Raw genomic sequence first — 19,971 nt, 5'->3', positions numbered from 1 at the left:
TCACACTCTCTCTGTTGATTCCCCAGTATAGGTCATCCCCATAGCCCGCTCTAAAGCCAGTTTGAAATGGGTCTAGATAATCCGTTTCCTCCAAAACCGCCTGGAGCTGGTCAGCCACCACCCTTTCGATCACCTTGCCCGACCAAGGGAGATTAGAGATTGGCCTATAATAATCCATCGCCGAGGGATCCAGGGAAGGCTTCTTAAGAAAAGGTCTAATTATTGCCTCCTTCAAGCATGGAGGCACCGTATCCTCCCTCGGTGATGCATTTATGATATTCACCAGGCCTCCTTGAATAATCTCCCTGCTAGATCGAAGCAGCCAAGTTGGGCAAGGGTCCAGAGAACAAGTGGTGGACTGCACTGCTCCAAGCAGCTTGTTCACTTCCTCACGAATCACAGATTGAAACTGATCCAGCCTAACACTGCAAGAAGGATTGCTGGACACCTTCTCCGTAGACCCTGCAGAAAAAGTGGAATCCAAGTCGGCCCGAATACAGGAGATTTTATCTGCAAAGAACCTACTGAGGGCATCACAGCAGAGCCTCCTATGGGGTATACAATCTAACTGGGCTTCTAGTATTGTGGTTTTGAGTAAACTCCATGCATTCTGGAGCGAGGTGACTCTCCTGATTTTCCCTTTCAGCTTTCTTTTCACCATACTCCTCATTTTGGACAAGTTTCCTCTTCTGAAATTCAAAGTGTCTGTGTTAGACTTCCTTGCTGATTCTCTCCAAGCATGTATGCTGAATTTGATCTCACTATGGTCACTGTTCCCTAAAGGGTCGATGACACTGAGATCACGCACCAGGTCCTGGGTGCCACTCAGGATTAAGTCCAAGGTCGCCCTTCTCTCTGATTGGTTCCATGACCAACTGTTCCAGGGCACAGTCACTCAGCGTATCTAGAATTTGACCTCTCTGTCACTACCTGACTGTGAATTTACCCAGTCTATGTGTGGATAATTGAAGTCACCCATTATTACTGCCCTGCCTCTTCTTGAAGCCTCCCTGATTTCCTCCTGCAACTCCCAGTCACTATCAGCGTTTTGATCCGGAAGGCGATAGCACAACCCCAGTAGCACATTTCCTTTCAGGTCTTGTATTGTCACCCACAGGGTTTCTATGGAGGACTCTGGTCCACCTAGGTTTTCTAGCTTGTTAGATTCTATCCCTTCTTTAACATACAGTGCTACTCCACCTCCAAGACACCCCTCCCTGTCCTTTCTATAGAGTTTATATCCAGGGACAACAGTGTCCCTCTAGTTCTCCCTGTTCCACCATGTTTCTGTTATGCCCACTATATCTATATCTGCATTAGCAACCAAGCACTCCAGCTCACCCATCTTGGCTCGGAGGCTTTTTGCATTGGCATAGAAGCACCTATACGCTGAATCTCTCACCTGGTGTATGCTATCTTTCTTTTGACTCTTTGAGCAGCTGGCACAGCCTTCTGTTTGCTCTTTATGTGGTTCTGCTCTCTTCCCTTCTGTTTTATCTGAATCCTCTGCACCCTCACACTTTAAGGGATGGCATTTGCCAAACTGGATACTGCCGAGCTCCTGTCGATTGTTCCCCAGGTGTCATTTTAAAAGCTGCTCTGCAACCTTTTTGATTTTAAGCGCTACCTCGATGTTGACAGCCTTGGCCCCACAGGCCTATCTCTCAGGCTGTAAATGTCCGTTGACCATCTGCATCACTCTTTATTCACCTGCTGTCTCCACCGTCTGCACAACCATCTACCTAGATGTCGACTCCCACTGCCTCACACACCAGCTCATCGTTCGACATCATCGATACTGGATGTTTTTCAAATGCCCCCATTTGGTTGTTCAAACTGTCTGCTTTTATTTATTCTCCTCTTCACCAGAGCTCATTGAAGTGGCTTCAGCAGTGTTACCTTCAACACCAGCTTTGATGTCGATATTGATCCCAATGCTGCCTCCTGTCCCAGCACTATTGATATCGATTCAACTACCAATCTCAACTGAGTGTGTTCTACCAAAGGATCCACCTGCTCCTACAGCTGTTCCTTCAATACTGGTCTTTGGATCCTATTCTCTAGCAACAGCATTGGTATTGAGTTTCTTCTTTTTCAGGACATGGAGTCTATGCTAGCTTCTCCAATAACGACTCCCATCTGGGTCAACTTTTAAAGGGTTTCCCCTGCATGGCTTAGACGACAACGAGACTAGCTCTGGCACATTAGAATTCCTAAGACTCCCTCTGCATCTCCGGATAAGGCAACTCCACATTGCTCCCCATCTCACTTTCCTGCTCACCCTTGGGTGGGAGGAGACTTCAGTTTTCGCTCCCTGCTATTCCCCTTACAGGAGATGGCTGGACTGCTGGAGCTCCCCTGGAGCCCTGGACCCAGCTTACACCAGAAGGATGGAGGGTTTAAGGACCCACTTTACAAGCCTTCCCCATCTCTTTCATATGATTACAAGGAATTCAGATTTTGGAAAAGTGTAGCATGGTGGTTAGAGTACTAGACTGGGACCGGGAAGAGTTCAAATCCTCATTCAGCCATGGAACTCACTGGGTGATCCTGTACCAGTCATTGAACTCTCAGCCTAACCTACCTCACAGTTGTTGTGAGGATAAAAATAACCATGTATACTGCTCTTGGGCTCCTTGGAGAAAAAGCAGGATATAAACGTTAAGATAAAATAGAATAAAAACGTTTCCTGGATCCTCCTCATGCAACATGGTCTTCTCTGACACAATGTCCTGTACCACGGCCCATTTAACAGGGCCACCCACCCTCTCTCAAACAAATTCCTTCCTTAGTGCTTTGGGATCAACTCCTGTTCCAGAGAAACCAAACTCAAATGATGAGTACACTTTTTCTTCAGACTCTGATAATGAGTCTAAACAGACTGAAAAGCCATCAGATCGCTCCCCTGATGACACCATCCCAAACAATCCATCTAACTTTCCAATGGAAGAGCTGAATTTATTTTATTTACTGGATTCAGGTAGACAAATGGCTAAGCTCCTTGGTCTAGACTTGGTCTAGACTTTCCATTGGAAAGTCTCCAGTCCCAAATATTAAGGATCCTGTCTATAATTTTGTCACTTCTACTATGACATCTCCTCCTACAGCGCTACTTACTTATGCTGCCAGTATTTATTCAGCTAAATCAGCATGAGATGCTCCATCAAGTGCCATCTCCAAATAACTACAGAATGTTTTCAGAGTCCAAGAGGATGATTGCAAATTTCTATTTAAACATTCTCCTCTTGCTAGTCGTAGACTGTGAAATGGGCAGTAAGTCAGGTCAAAAGCACTCTGCCCCTACTGGCAAAGAGGGCAGAAAGCTAGATTCTGTGGATCAAAAATTACTAACTGTATGGCCTGCATGGCCAAGTTTCATTACCCAGTTTGGGAGGGCTTTACAGATGACCTCAAGGATGCTCCTGAGGCTATCCAAACTGGGTCTAAGGAAATGCTTGCCAAAGCTGCGGACATTACATGACAAAATTCGAGCACTTCAAAACATCTGATGGAGATGGAATCCTGAACCTTGGCTAGCACCATTTCATTAAGGTGATACACCTGGCTCCATTCATCCTCTCTACATCCTGACATGAGAGATAAAATTGAAGACCTCCCCTTCGATGGAGAAGGTCTCTTTGGTTTTCAAACGGATGGAACAAATGAAAAAGTCTCGAATCACAGCTAGAACTTTCACTTTTTCCTCTACTCTGCAGTATTACTCTCAAAGATTTGACCGACCCAGATACCATTGCAAACAGTCCGAGTGTAGAGACAACATAAAGTATTTTCAGTACTCTCAAAACTGTTGTTTCCCTCAAAGAAATAGGCAACAGCAACAAAAAACAAAACATCAAGACCCACCAAAGCAGAACCTTTGACTTCCTTGTTCTCCTATGTATTGGAATTGTCTACACCCATCCAACTCAGCACTTTTTCTCTTGGCCTGGTGTCTTATCACATCTGATGCCTGGGTGCGAAATACCATCTCTACTGGCTACGTCATAGAGTTCCATACGACTCCCCCTTTCCTAGGAGTAAAACACACCCTCAGACTCTACCTTACTAACAGAAGTTCAAGAACTATTTCCAAGGGGGCTATAAAACCAGTTCTGCAGAAGCACCAATGGGCTTGTGGTGGTAGGCCTCAAGGATGCCTACGGTGACCATAACTTTGGATACCTCACTGAAGGGGGGTGGGTAGCTCATTGTACAGGATTTCATAGGAATCTGCCTTATACCGAGTCAGACTATTGGTCCATCTAGCTCATCATTGTCTACACAGACTGGCAGCAGCTTCTCCAAGGTTGTAGGCAGGAGTGTCTCTCAGCCCTATCTTGGAGATGCTGCCAGGGAGGGAACTTGGGACCTTCTGCATGCAGATGCTCTTTCACTGAGCTATGGCCTTATCTCATCAGGGGAATATTTTACAGTGCTGCTCATGTGCAGTCTCCCATTCAAATACAAACCAGGGTGGGCCCTGCTTAGTGAAGGGGACAATTCATGTGTGCTACCACAAGACCAGCTCTCTTTAAGAACTTAACCACAAATAGTGTATGAACAGAACATTTATAACAAACAGGGAAAAACGTGGGTAAGTTTTGAACATAAATCAGGCTGTGCTTTTGGATCATTTCAGACTTCCTGCAAAGAAAGCCGGTTAGCTATCTTCATTGGTTTTCAATTTAGCCATAATCTATGGAGGTTGTCACAACAGTTGACCAAACTAAATTTATTATGAACTTCTCTTTTTAAATCTGTACTCATCTGAATTTAAAGGTACTATGAATTCAACTTCTTACCAAAATGAAATAATTTCCTCAAGGCAAGGAGGGAAACAGTAGTTCTTCCACTTGGCCTTCTTAGGATCAAAAGAGCAATGTTTTCAGTCTGGGATAGATTAATTCAGTGCTACCATTAAGCTTATTAGCCCTTATTAAAGTTTGTGCCCATCTGCAGTAGCATCACAAGACTCATTCAATAGCATGCATAGGAGCACCAGGGCATTCTTGCAAACAGAGGAAGTCCTTCCATGAGACAGGATGAAAAGGTTGTCTCGGGCATGGGTGCAGGGAAGAGCACAGTGGGTGGCAAGAGCGAGGCCTACCCCAACATCCAATACCACTGCCCTTTCTCACCCTACTGCTGCTTCTTGTCCTGTTTATAAGCTTCTCGTGAGAACAATGAGATGTATGGACTGGGCACGCACACTGGGCTAGATGGACCAATGGTCTGACTCAGTATATGGCAACTTCCTATGTTCCTAAACATAGTTTAGTATATGTAGTATACATTGTAGTATATGCAGCTGGAAGAGTGGTGGTTAGTCTCTTGTAAGAGTCCTGTGGCATGAGCTTTTGTAGGGAAGATCCTACTTCACAGATGAAATCTAATTTTTGTGTGATTATATCTTAAAAGTTATAAAGAAAATAATAGCTCAGAATAGAGGCTTGGTTATAAGGCTTTTTATAAGGTTATGATTTACAGTGCTTTGAATTACTTTGTTTTAAAGAGCTTTTGTTTGCTTTCATTGGGTCCCTTATTGTGGATACCATGTGGCTCTGATCTTACTGGTCTCTTTTGATCTACTGAGTCCAGGACCAAGAACAGTAGTGAGCAGCTCAGCTGCTTGCTTGTGTTTTTGTCCAGGTTGAGCTTTCGGAAAAACATACTTAGTTTCCTAGATCTAGCGATGATTCATATGTTTCCAAAGTGGTGAGGAAGGGAGTCGCTGCTGTGTGACTGAATCCTCCACCACCACCACCACCACCTCCTTTTCCTGCCAGTTTAAGTTTGTGCTAGTCAAAACATTTTAAAGATATGAACCATAGTACATTATAGTAGTACATGGTAAAGCCACCTAGTGGCGCAGCAGGGAAATGACTTGATTAGAAAGCCAGAGGTTGCCAGTTCAAATCACTGCTGGTATGTTTCCCAGACTATGGGAAACACCCAGACTATGGGAAACACCTATATCGGGCAGCAGCAATATAGGAAGATGCTGAAAGGCATCATCTCATACTGCGCGGGAGGTGGCAATGGTAAACCCCTTCTGTATTCTACCAAAGACATCCACAGGACTCTGTGGTCACCAGGAGTTGACACCGACTCGATGGCACACTTCACTTTAGTACATTGTAAGTACAAGAAGAATAAACAATTTGCACCCAGAAGTGTGCTAAAATTATTTAAAAACTTAAATACCTCTTCGCTCACTGGCAAAATTTGGAAATCATATAAAGCCTGCCCGCCCCCCCTTAAAAACATCTGCTTACAGACATCTGATGTTAATCTTTGTCTTTAAATTATTGATATGTCTTCTCTGAAGCTCTTAGCTTGCCTGCAATCCTCTGGAAAGAAACAAAGATTTTGCTCTGAGGGAAATCTGCCTATCATCTAGTAGTTACATTGGGATCTCTTTCAGAGTTAGCCTATGGCATGCTATTCCTTCCAATTTATGGCCCTCCCCCCACCCCCATCCCACTTGGACTTGAATATTACACAGATGGGGAGTTCTGTATCAAAAGGTAACTGATTTTAAATCCACTGTAGCTACATGGATCACAGATCACAGTTGGCAAGATGCAGCCTCAAGTGAAATTCCTCCCTGGGTTGAGCAAGTGGCTTGTGACTCTTAACTCTTAACTTACTGGTAATACATAGGCTGGTGAGGCAGTCTGAATAGGCCCATATTCCTATATGTGAAACTTTAGATCAACTTCCTATATCTAAGATACACATATGCTTTAGGGAGGAATAATAAACAGATCTCACTCCCTATTCATTTAGCATTTTCCATTTTTGAGATCACCCTGTCAACTCTGCAACGCCTGGACCAATATTAACCAAATTGGGTACAGTTGTAGGGACACATCAGTGGTGTAGTTTGTGATGATGTAATCTACCCTGATTCGAGATGGCAGATGCGTAAACTTTTGAGGCACAAGTGGGCTAACTTGTGAACCATTTAACCGACTTGAACCAAATTTGCCATAGCAGTAGGTACACATAGGGATGCCCCAGTGGTGGAGTTTATGATGATGTCATCCACCCCAATCCAAGATGGCACATGCATGAACATCTGAGGCACAGGTACACTAATTTGTGGACTCTGTCTAACCGATTTGAACCAAATTTGGTACAGTTGGAGTGAGTGACACATAGGGACACCTCAGTGGTATAGTTTGCAGTAATGTCATCCACCCTGATCCAAGGTGGCAGACACATGAACATTTTAGGTGCAGTAGATCTAACTTGTGGACCACGATTTGAACCAAATTTGGTACAGTTGGAGTGAGTGACACACAGGGACACCTCAGTGGTGTAGTTTGCAATGATGTCATCCACCCTGATCCAAGATGGCAGACACGTGAACATTTTAGGTGCAGTAGATCTAACTTGTGGACCACAATTTGAACCAAATTTAGTCCAGTTGTAGAGGAAGTGAAAGGAAAGTAGGCAGATTAGTTATTACTAGAACCACTTGTTTCATCTCATTATCCATCTCCCAGTCTTTAAATGTGCTTTAGTGGTTAACCACCCACCCCCATTTCCTTTTTTAAAATCATCAGGTATTTGTTTATGTATTTCCTTGGAACAGCAGAAATTGGAATTTGAGGGAATGTTCTGTCCTAATTATCTGAGCTGGGCTGTAGAACTGTGGGGCAAGGGGTGGGATGATGTTGGCCTGGTAGTTCTGTATGCATGAACTGCTAAGTGATGCTTCACTTTTCATTAGAGTAGCTACTGCATAAGGGAATGCTACTGGAGCAAGCAAGGAAGTTGAGGATTTGAGGAGCTAGCTTATGTGATTCTATTGCAGAATATCCACAGCATCCAGGAGAATAACAGCATCTGTCTCTTGGCCCTATGTCAGTTTCAGATGCATGTCCAGTTTACTTGGGAAGCACTTATATGTTTACATTTGTGTGTGTGTGTGTGTGTGTGTGTGTGTGTGTGTGTGTGTGTGCACGTGCTGTAAATCCTCTGAGATCAATAAAGGGTAATTTCAATTTGTTTTTAAAAAAATGTTTGGAGAAAATATAGACTTAATTTTGTTGATAAAATAGAAATAAAAAAAATCAGAGAAACCCATACATACCCCATGAATATCTTGGAAACAGAAGCTTTCATACACCTTCATATGTGTTTGAAATATTTTTTAGAGCAGTTGCAACACAAGCAACAAAATAATTGAAAGAAGACCTCTGTTGTCTTCAAACTTTTCTTTCCCCCCTCTTAACTAATGTTCCCTCTGAGGTGTGTATGTGTTCTTACACCTATCCATTTTTTTGATGTCCACTCAGTTAATTTTAGATCCCGTTCAGGTTTCATCAGGAAGGTCCCACTCTGAATGCACGTGCACACACACTGCCTTGATACTGCCTCCCAGAACAAAACTCATTCTGCACACAGATGGGGAAAAATTAGAGAGAAAAACTGTTCTTAACTACCATTTCTGCATTAACTCAGAACTATTCCTGAAAATTGGGAAGGACAGGGAGAAAAATGCTGGAATCAAAGTAACAGAGATGTTCCAACTTCTTACAGATTTCCAGTTGTGAAACTCAATGTGATTTATGAGATAGCTACACCATTCTGTGGATTACAGTTTTGACAATCATGTTGACTTTTCACGTGAATTCACCTAATAGTGGCCCAGTTCTATGGGTTGTACTGGCCCAGGATCGGACCAAAAGGTTTTACTGCCAACATGAAGACATATTGTGTGTTAGGACTTGCACCACAGCAGTCCCTGGTTAAAGCAGCCACTGGCGCTCGTGCACAGGTTAGGGATGTGCACAGAACTGGTGACTGCCAGCTCGAAGGTGGGAGGAATAGCTTTAAGGACTGGGGAGGGTGTCCCCGCCCCCCCCGGCCGCATTTCCCCTGCTAGCGCTGTGGTTCAAAACTGTTCTGCAGAGCAGTTGCATACCTGCTTGCCGCCCTGGTATGTCGCAGGCATGAGGTGTGAATGCACATTGCAACGTGCGTACACACACTGGGCACTCCCGGTCTGCGATGTGCCGGGGCGGCAAGGAGCTATGCTGCTGTCCTGCAGGACCATTTTGAACCACAGTGCCAGTGGAGGAAATGTGGGGGCTGGTGGTAAGAGCACTCTCCCCAGTCCTTAAAACTATCCGCCCCCCACCTTTGAACTGGCAGAACCACCAGACTTTCAAATCGGTTCGGAGGTCCATAAAAGGGCCTCTGTACCAGTTCCGTGCACATCGCTAGCACAGGTGCCTGCTGTTCTTATTGGCCAGTGGGATCTTGAAGATGATGACAATCTTAATCCTCCTGTGTGTAATCCTACTGATCAAAATATTTCTAGTATTGGGTGTGGGGAAGACCTGCAGGGAGTGCTGTGCTTGTTTCGATTTCCCTGGCAGTACTGGTGGTCTCTGGCTTGACTGTCAGGATCAGCTGCTGTTTGAGTTGCGGTAGAGCAAACAATTTTGCTGCTGCAGTCAAAGCAGACTAGTAGGTAGAGGCTGTTAATGTGATATCCATTTTTCAAAAGGCATACCATAATTTTTGGTATCTTCTGAACAAGTTTGAGTCTCTGAGAGCTGTAATGGAAACCTGTTGGGCTACTAATTGTTTCTTTAGTGACCTCTGATACGATAGAGGGAAGGCATGGAATATTCCCTGTGAGGGAAAAGTATAGCTTTCTCTATAAAGTTTGTTCTACTGTCTGTAGTTCATATAGGACTACAACATATAGAGTGTTCCTATTTTCAAATAGGAAAATGTTCTCATCTCTATGGTTAGTGACACTGTAACTCTAAATATAAGGTCTTAGGGCTTGATACTTCCAGTTTTAAAGCTCACCAGTAAGTATGCAAGCATTGTATGGTTGTATTCCCTGATTCTGCAAGCAAAGCCTTTATTTCTTGTTTGCAAGAATTGCTGAATTCTTGTTAGTCTACTGAAAATCCTTCCCTTCTACAAACAGTATTATTGCATTACTACCATTTGAATAGAGAACACTCATGCAGAAAATCTGGGATTAACAGCTTTACTCAGTCAAACTCTTGTGTATTGTAAGAGAGAGTGTTATCTCCATAGGCCTGGCCAAGTTCCAGTCACATCTGCACTATATCTGTTTGATACAATAGTCTCACTTCCTATCTGATGGTTGTCATATTTGGGATGCTCAGTTAAGACCATCATCACATGCAACTTCATGTTCTTTACAGAAGCCTTTCAGTGTAAAAATCTGAGCCAATCTTTCATTGTGACCTGGACTTTATTTTGGGTGAGATCAGGAGTGGGCCTTGGGCTTGTGCACTCCCTCCGATGCTCCCCTCTACTTGGAAAAAGATAACAAGTGCATCGGAAGATCTCACGTGAATTTGAATTCAGGACCTCCATTGCCCTGGAAGGAGTTGCTCCTGCATTTACAATGGGATCCCCTGGTTTAGTCATTAATTCCTCCCTGTGATGGAAGAGGGAACATATATGAGCTTCTGATCAGTCAAGTCAGTATTGGAAGATTACTATAACATTCACCTCCTTCAACCTGTAGCAGAGGCCTATTGATTACTGCGTTGCCTTGTAGTAGTGTCAAGATGTGGGATTTAGTGAATGCTTGCAACTGAGCTGCAAAGTAATGGTCAGTTATGAATTCTGTTTGGATTAAATTCCAACAACTAAAGTGTGCACATCTTCTGAAAGAGCCTTACAGAAATAACTCAATAAATACTGATGACTTGCGGGGGGGGGGGGCGGACCCCCAAGCATTTAGAAATGCGAGACTCCCAAGTGTGTACCATCATCCTCTTATGATGTTTGTAATTTGGATGCACTGCATAGGAAGCTGCCTCATGCTGAGTCAGATTACTGGTCTGTCTAGCTCGGTATTGTTGACACTGGCTGGCAGTGGCTTTCCAGTGTTTCAGAAAGGGATCTTTTTCAGACCTGCCAAGAGATGCTAGGGATTGAATCTGGGACCTTTGACCTGCAAAGCTGTGGCTCCATCCCAAAGGCCATGGAATACTGAAGGATCTAAATCTGCCAGATTCAAATCTTCAGTAATTTTGTACTACATATCTTAATAAGATCTCCATGAATGTAGTTTTTCATCTGATTATGTAAAGAAGAGTATATTTCTTAATTTCTCCCCACAGTCAACTTTTCTGATTGGCACTGTGCAATTCTGGGAATAATCTTCCTTCTGCTTCTTTTTGAACATTTAAGGTATGCAGTGATTGCTTTTGGCTGTGCAAGCTGTCCTAAACTTACGTGTGGGCGTGAAGGCTGTGGAACAGAGTTCTGCTACCACTGTAAACAGATTTGGCATCCGAACCAGACCTGTGATGCTGCTCGCCAGGAGCGAGCTCAAAGTTTACGCCTGAGAACAATTCGCTCTTCATCTATTAGCTACAGCCAGGAGTCTGGAGCAGCAGGTATTTCTGGTCTGAAATATGACAGTCTTCACAACCATATTTACAAACCATTTGAGTAACTGGGCTGTTCACTGATTGTTGATGTTATAATGATGTGTCTCTCCTGCTTTATATTGAATCTGTTTCTTTACATTAATAACTGACAATAATGGAAGATAGCGAAGGTAATTGGTTGGTGATACTATACATTCTTGTGGTTCTTTCTGCTAATTACTCCCAGTCTGAAGCTTCCAGTAATGGATTACATTATTTCTGTGATTAGTTTTTCAGAGAGCTTCAAGCTGTACGCACTGGTTTTAGCAGAATGTGAAAAGTAGAGCTTTCTAGATGTTTCCAGATAAATCCTTATAGAGTAACATTATTGCAGCTTATGTCAGTCCACCTCTAATTCATCCATGATAACACATGTACAATACATGAATGTAATGTCTTGCTTTGTCAGTGTAGTTTTTTCACAGTGGATGGTTGAAGTACCTCATTGGAATATCACTGGGGCAATCGATATATTTAATTCTCTTGGGACATGCGTGCCCAGGATTTGGTGGCGGAACTCTCACGACACGCTGCGAGAGTTCCAAAGTGAAGAGTACTGGGGAGGAGAGGGGGAAGAAAGTGTTGGCGGTGGCCGGCTGGCAGGCAGAGGAGTGAGGAGAGAAAGGCGGCATCGGGCGGGGGGGAGAGAAAGGCGGCGGGCGGGGGCAGAGAAAGGCGGCGGTGGGCAGGGGCAGAGAAAAGCGGCGGGCAGATGGGAGGGAGGAAAAACGGCGGCGGTGGAGCCCTTCTTGGCCACCCGCCGCAGCTTTTGGGGGGGGGGAGGAACGGGAGGGGAGGAGAGCTGGAGAGCGCGGGGCCAGAGGGAAGAGGAAGAGAGGAGAGACTGGGCCGGGAGGAAGAGGGGAGGAGTAAACAGCCGGCCCCAAAGCGCCACTCAGATGTTCTGTGCGGGGTCGGCTAGTGATTATATGTTGCTTTAGAGACAGATGATCTGCTCAGTATGTTGTAGTGTAGAGCACTTTGCTGTGCTCTTTCGTTGATTTTTACTTGGACATGGATAGTTAAGACTTCTGGAGTGAGCGCTTCTTAGTTGTATCTAGTGTTAGATGTTGAATTAGAGAAACATTTAGGCCAAGATCCTCTCCCCTGCCGCATGTGAGAGAGCAGAAATTGTTTGCATATGCACATGCTGAGGATGGCGAGTTGATGATTTTCACTTGTGCAGCATTGAATACAACTCCCAGAAGGTATTTCTTTTTCCAGCCCCTCCAGATCTTCATGAGTGGCACAAGAGGCTGTAGTAGGAAGAGGGGCTGGAAAGCCCTGGTGTATCTCCACTGTGCTTTAAGTTATGGTATACATCTGAAATAATGTACATCTTTTTACGCTGCTTCCTGTCTCAAGGATTTAGAAGGGGGTGGATGAAATTATTTATTTATTTATTTATCTGTTTGTTAAATTTGTATACCACCTTTCATTAAAAAATCTCAAGGTGGTTCACAACATATATATTAAAACCATAAAATCTCTAAAATTTAAAAATACACAGCCATTAAAACAATAAAATACAGCACATGTTACTATCTGTATTGGAGGAGCTGGTGGCTGAGGGCCTAACTATTCTATCCAAACATGCAATAAAAATCCAGCTGCTTTTTCTCAGGAAAAGCATTCCTGGGAGGGGTAATTTGGAGGGCCATGACTTTTCTCTCTTTCTACTCCAGATTGCCCCTCCTGAAGTTGCTTTTTGTGATGATAAAGGATTTTCTTATATTTATTGGTGTGTAATGAGTACTACATCACAAGAAAACCAAGAGGAAGGCAGAGTAAACACTGCCTGACATTTTGTCTTGTGTACGTGTGCATTTAATTCCTAATGTTTTATGTGTGTGCCTTAGTTGTATTCAGAAGCCTTTGGGTAGATTATATAGATGACACATGATCACTTGTGGGTATGGATGCTTTTGTTGCCTGTGAGTGAAAATCTAAACAGTTGTAAACTCCTTTGTAAAGCACATTTTGTCTTGAATATTTAGACTTTGGTTCTCCAGAACTTCATACTGAACAAACAGAACTAAAGATGGAAGGAAACTTGGCACACATGCAAATGTTTACTTCACTGACATTTATACCACACCAGTTTTAAAATACTGTTCTTCAGCTCACAAACAATTCTAAACTATTAGTTTTTATTGGTTCTTAATAGCAATAAGGCCATTGGGTTTCTTTTGTTTTGTTTAAGCAGCTGACGACATAAAGCCATGCCCACGCTGTGCTGCTTATATAATAAAGATGAATGATGGAAGCTGCAATCACATGACATGTGCTGTTTGTGGCTGTGAATTCTGTTGGCTGTGTATGAAGGAGATATCAGATTTGCATTATTTAAGGTATGTATGGGAAAGCCTTTTAAGGCAAATGTTTATGAAAATGGAATTTCATGTCATGCTAATGCACATTTGATATGCTCTTTCTTTCAGTCGGGCATGGAATGTTAGATGTATTTAAAACTGTTTGACAAGAGGAAGAACTTTCTGAGAGTAGACAGGCTGGATTCTCTTTCCCTTTCCCCTACTCTCTCTCAAGGCTGCACAAGCATTTATTATGGGAAGTGCCATGCTTTGGATTTTTTGCATATGTTTTGCACATTCAATTTTTTTTCCTACTAAAGTACTATCCCAGAGTATGGCAAACCAATGCATGAACCCCCAAGGAGAGGGACAAATGAACTTCCTGCAATAAATCTCATTGGAAAAAGTGATGGGAAGTCTGTCACAGCAATCTCCCACCCTGTTCAATTTGTCCTGCTATCTGGGAAGAAGTCTCTTGCAAATGCAGGGATCCACAAGTGTAGGCTTCGCTCACTAGCCAGCCATTATTTGTGATCACCACAATGGTCTTTTGACCTGTGTGTTCTCAGCCCAGAGCAACTCAAAATGCAACTTGTCAGATGCTTGTCACAGTTACATTTGAGAAACCTCTAATATTTTTCCTCCCCACTGCATTTGCCTCATTTATAGTGTAGGCTGAGAACTGTTTGTTTAGCCCAGAGTTGTTTGTGGGGAGAACTGCTCTCATTTTTAGTTTCAGCCAAACATGACAAAACATGATCTGATGCATCCAAAAAGAAAATGTTCTAGATACGTATTTTGTACTGCTGGTTCATTATTTTAAATTAACCAGAATGTTCTTTTATGATAACCCAGTCAAGATGCACATTTACGAATCCAAATGTAATTGGTAAATGATTATTTATGGCCACATGTTTGCTGTCTCTGTTAGAGAATTTGATTAGGTCTGGTGGTTACTTAGAACTGTTCAGTCTGAGTCATTGGTTGGTCTTGTTTATGGGAATTTTCTTCTTATAGTCCATCAGGTTGCACGTTCTGGGGGAAAAAGCCATGGAGTCGGAAGAAGAAAATCCTGTGGCAGCTGGGCACACTTGTGGGTGCACCTGTGGGAATTGCCTTAATAGCTGGTATTGCTATTCCGGCTATGATTATTGGAATCCCTGTATATGTGGGGCGTAAGGTAAGGTGGCTGTGAGTAGCTGAAAAATTGTCCTGTGTTACATTAGGCAGAACTTGGAGATTGAACACTTATTAAGGGATTGTTCACACACTAGCATATTTTGTATTTAACATTTGGTAAGGGTGTGTTTTTGTTTTTCTGTAGCTCTGTTCTTGCCTCTCTTCTTTCCTCTTACCTCCTACGCTATGGTAAATTTGTTAACTTTCCCTAAAATATCTGCTGCAGCCAGGAAAGGCGAAGAATGCAGTGGCCAATATTGGACTTCAGCTTGCATAATCCCCAGCTCCAGTGGCCTTTGGTTGGGGATTATGGGAGTTGAAGTCCAATAACATGTGGGTACCCAACGCTGAGAATCCCTGGTCTAAGGTACAACATGTGGCAGTAAAGCATGGAATCTGTTTGGTAGCATTAAACAGGATGTCCAAGCCCAGGATGACTTGACATGCTAGCTCATCACTGTTGTTTTGAATGATGATGATGGCAGCCATCTTATTTAGGAGGGGGGTGCTGTTTTCCTATTTAGAGTTGTCCTGGTACTGTGGTTTGGTTTTATGAATTGCTTCTGCTGATGTATAACATTGTTCTGCTTAGGCAAGTGGTAATATTTTGCAGGGCTTGACAGATCATGGGCTCCATGGATCCTCGGCACCTAGAAATTTAACTGTGGTGCCTACATTAGGAAGTGTAGGGTGGACCCTGCCTGTTTAGCAAAGGAGACAAGCAAAGGGCTTGCCCCTCTTGCTAGGCAGGGTCCACCCTGGTTGCATATGAATGGGAGACTACATATGTGAACACTGTAAGATATTACCCTTAGGGGATGGGACCACTCTGGGAAGAACATCTGTATGCTTGCATGCAGAAGGTTCCAAGTTCCCTCCCTGGTATCTCCAAGATAGGGCTGAGAGACACTCCTGCTTGCAACCTTGGAGAAGCCGCTGCCAGTCTGGGTAGACAGTACTGAGCTGGATGGACCAGTGGTCTGACTCGGTATATGGCAGCTTCCTATGTTACAGTGTTCAGAGCTCAAGTTATTTAATAAAATGTTTTGTCCCAGGCAAACCTGTTATTGTTTGTGTAAATGTTACTTGTAAAGGTGATAAAGAGGAGCCCATTTACTCTCCTCTAATGTCAGTCATGAAGTCCAGTAATTTTGCCATATCTCCATTGTCTGGTTGTATGGGATTAGTTTTGTTAGCCATGTCAAGACTATCACTGAAAAGCTGGGCAAAAATCTCTAAAAATAAGCTCAAGTTAGAATTTTGAGCATGTGTTGCCACAGTATTTTATCTTCCTCTTGCAGAACCAACCTTTGTTGTTGGTGCCATTCTCTCTCTTATCCATGTTGCATCATTTTAACTCTGTTTATCTACTTCAGCTTTCGAAGCAGAGAAACTGACTAACCATCCATTCTGCTCTTAGCAGTACCACTGTCGGTGACCAGTTGCAGTTTCTTGCTTTCTTGCCCGTGAAAATTACTAGTTTTGCAGAGCTTTATCTGCTGCCATAGGTTTCCGTGGCACATTTGCTGAAGTTCTTCGTTAATAATCATTTGTTGCCTACAGTGTGTCCTGTCAATCTAAATTATGACAACATTTGGGTAAAGAATGGCAAGAATGGGAGAGGTGGGGCAGAATTAGCACGCCCTTGACAGTACACAAGAAGTGAACTTTAGTCTACAGGAAAAACTCTGTAGAAGAAAATCATTGTTCTGACCCAGGAGGTGAGAGTTGGTGGGGTGATTGCACAGGATATATAAGAAGCAGCAGAGGAGGGGGTGGGGGCAAAAACCGATGTGCAACATACTCTGAAATGTCCTCCTTTTTCTTCTCCTAAAGATTCACAATCGCTATGAGGGCAAAGATATTTCCAAGCATAAGCGGAACTTGGCCATTGCAGGTGGTGTAACCCTGTCTGTAATCGTTTCACCAGTTGTAGCTGCAGTTACTGTAGGTAAGTATACTGGCTTGTAAGAATCAGTCAGGGAAGATCTTTTTCTGAATAAGCTATCCTGCTGATTAAAAACCATTAGAAACATTTGCTAAAAGCAGGACACAAAGGGTGCCTATAACTGATTTTGCTAGGCCAGCTTCTAACAATTAAATCAACTTTACATATGAATAGTTTTAACAGTATAAGAAGCTGAAACATAATTCCTCCTCCTGCCCCTCCAAATTATTTCTTTGTTGAAAAGTAATTTTAGGACCCTTTCTAAAAGCCACAGCCTTAGTTCAGGAGATCGATGTGTACACAGTCTCCTTGCTTATGCTTCCCATTAATCTCAGTAGAAGAACCAGGTCCATAAATACAAAGCCATATACACAAAGACCTGCTTGATCCATTGAAATGAATGGTGAAGGCATTGCAAATACACTCTGTGTGCGCATAGGAGCTGTGTATTTCTTCTGCTTTTAAAAAAATCATAACCTGTTAAATACCAGTAGTATAGTTGGCAAATATGCAATGATTTCTTTAAAGTTGTGGATGCACTAAGAACGTAAGAACAGCCCTGCTGGATCAGGCCCAAAGCCAGCATCCTGTTTCACATAGTGGCCCACCAGATGCCTCTGAGAAGCCCAGAGGCAAGAGGTGAGGGCATTCCCTCTTTCCTGCTTTTGCTCCCTTGCAACTGGAATTTTGAGGCATCTTGCCTCTGAGGCTGGAGGTGGCCTATAGCCACCAGACTAGTAGCCATTGACAAAGCTGTCCTCCATGAATTTGTCTAAGCTCCCTTTAAAACCATCTGAGCTAGTGGCCATCACCACACCCCATGGCAGAGAATTCAATAGATATATTATGTGCTGTGTGAAAAAGTACTTCAGCTTTTCCTAAATTTCCAGGCCTTCAATTTCATGGGATAACCCCTGGTTCTAGTGTAGTGAGAGAGGGAGAAAAATTTCTCTGACCACTCTCTCTACTCCATGCATAATTTTATACATCTCCTACCATGTCTCCCCGTAGTCACCTCTTTTCCAAACTAAAAAGCGTCCTCTCAGACCCACTTCATAATTACTGTAAGTGATTTTATTCTACACATATTGTGACTGCAAGTTCTCGTCCATCAGAGCTATTTTGGATTGTTAGGGGTTTAACTCAAGCCTCTTCTCTTTCAAATCTGTTTCCAGAAACAGCATCTCAGATAAAATATCTCCTATTCGGACTCATCTCAACTCCAGTATTTCTGCAGGGCCAGTTAGGGAGGTGTCCAGCAATCTCTCTTGCAAGATCAGATTGGGTAGTTTTAGTTCATGACTCCTGAGGATGTGGACACGCTTCTTGGAGCAGTATGGCCTACCATTTGGTCTTTGAATCCTTGCCCAACATGGCTGATTGCATCTTGCAGGGAGGTTGTTGGAACTGGCCTAGTTGATATCATTAAGATCTCACTGAGGGAAGGCAGGATGCTACCTTGTTTGAAAGAGGTGGTGATTAGACCTCTTCTTAAAAAGCCCGCTCTGCATCTTCTGGTGATGGATAATTATAGGCCAATCTCCAACCTCCCATGGTTGGGTAAGATGATTGAGGGGGTGGTGGCTGACCAGCTCCAAGCAGAGGAAGCTGATTATCTAGACCTGTTCCAAACTGGCTTTAGGGCGGGCTATGGGGTTGAGACAACCTTGGTTGGCCTGATAGATGACTATCACCAGGGAATTGACAGAGGGAGTATGGCTGTGCTTGTACTTCTCTCAGCGTCTTTTGATACCATTGGCCATGGTATTCTTCTGGATTGCCTGAGAGATTTGGGGATAGGAGGCACTGTTTTACAGTAATTCCGCTCCTTTGTCTCCGGTAGAATTCAGATGCTGGCACTTGGTGACAGTTGCTCCTCAAAGTGGGAGCTACTGTATGGAGTCCCACAGGGTTCCATTCTGTCACCAGTGCTTTTTACCATCTATATGAAACCGCTGAGTGAGGTCATCAGGGGATTTGATGCTGGGTGTTATCAATATGCTGACAACACCCAAATCTATTTCTCCTTATCAATATCAGTGAATTCATTAGCCCCTTAAATACCTGCCTACAGGCAGTAATGGGCTGGATGAGGGATAATAAACTGAAGCTGAATTCAAGCAAGACAGAGGTGCTCAAAGTTGGGGGTCGTAATCTGCAAGATGGGATAGAACTTCCTGATCTGGACTGTGATCCATTGATTCTATAATGAAATGGGTTCTGCGCCTGCGCAGGCACCTCGCAGGCCAACTTAGTAGCTCCTCGCAATGCCCAACCGCCCTCACGCACTTCCTGAGTCTGTTATATTGAGCGGTTGGGCATCCTACTGTCAGTTTCTGTTTGACCGCTGTAGCGTTCAGACCTCGTTTGGGCTCCTCGATAGCAGACACATTGTATTACTTCAGAGTTATCAGTTAAGAACTTAGGACTGTAAACGGAGTAGAAGTGGTTATCAGACTTGGTTAGTTGACAGATTTGCTTATCTACCTGATATTTTCGACCTTCGGAACGTTTCACAGATTGAGATCGCTTAACGGACTAATTTAGTTAACTGATTGGACTGTCCTTCGGATACTGACTCGGACTGCTCACAGATCTTCCCATAATGGAAGCCAAGAAGACTTTTAAACGTTGTGTAAAGTGCCGCGCTAAGTTACCATCCACTGATTATCACGAGGCTTGCCTATTGTGCCTGGGAGAGGAGCACAACATGACAACCTGCAAGATTTGCTGCTCATTTTCTAAGCAGACCAGAACAAATAGAGCTTTGCGCCTGAGAGCAGCATTGTATGGCAAAGTGCTTCGTCCCCCTACGCCTCGCCCGAGCCCTCCATCGACGGGAGGCGGCTCGGCAGGAGATGGATCGACATCGGCGTTGACATCGAGATCGAAGCAGCACGGAACTGAAAAGACTCAGTCTAAAACCTTGCCTGTGAGCGACCTGTTTAAAAAGCCCAAGATGGTCACCTTGAAGGAAAGTGAATACACTAATAGAAAGTGACATCGCTCTGATGGACATTGAGCTACAATAGTTCAAAGGACACCCTCTCCATCCTCAGTTTGGGGGTCTGAAGCGATTTGGGAGATG

General features: G+C 43.6%; 1 protein-coding gene across 5 annotated transcripts in view; it reads left to right on the top strand.

Moving 5' to 3' along the window:
* The window catches only part of RNF19A (ring finger protein 19A, RBR E3 ubiquitin protein ligase), a 93,959-nt gene that overhangs the window by 58,183 nt on the left and 15,805 nt on the right, over positions 1–19,971 (top strand). For 4 of the 5 annotated variants that reach the window (XM_053246518.1, XM_053246519.1, XM_053246521.1 and 1 more), the window contains 4 exons: positions 11,203–11,411; positions 13,648–13,795; positions 14,774–14,936; positions 16,772–16,886. In XM_053246518.1, coding sequence (XP_053102493.1) covers positions 11,203–11,411; positions 13,648–13,795; positions 14,774–14,936; positions 16,772–16,886 — 635 coding nt within the window. The remainder of the gene's footprint in view (positions 1–11,202; positions 11,412–13,647; positions 13,796–14,773; positions 14,937–16,771; positions 16,887–19,971) is intronic. The other variant, XM_053246522.1, reaches the window with a different exon arrangement.

The sequence above is a fragment of the Hemicordylus capensis genome, chromosome 4 (genome assembly GCF_027244095.1).
Source record: "Hemicordylus capensis ecotype Gifberg chromosome 4, rHemCap1.1.pri, whole genome shotgun sequence".
In the NCBI taxonomy this organism is placed as follows: domain Eukaryota; kingdom Metazoa; phylum Chordata; class Lepidosauria; order Squamata; family Cordylidae; genus Hemicordylus; species Hemicordylus capensis.
Note: the sequence above shows the minus strand (reverse complement) of the source record. Positions and strands in the feature narration are given on the sequence as shown.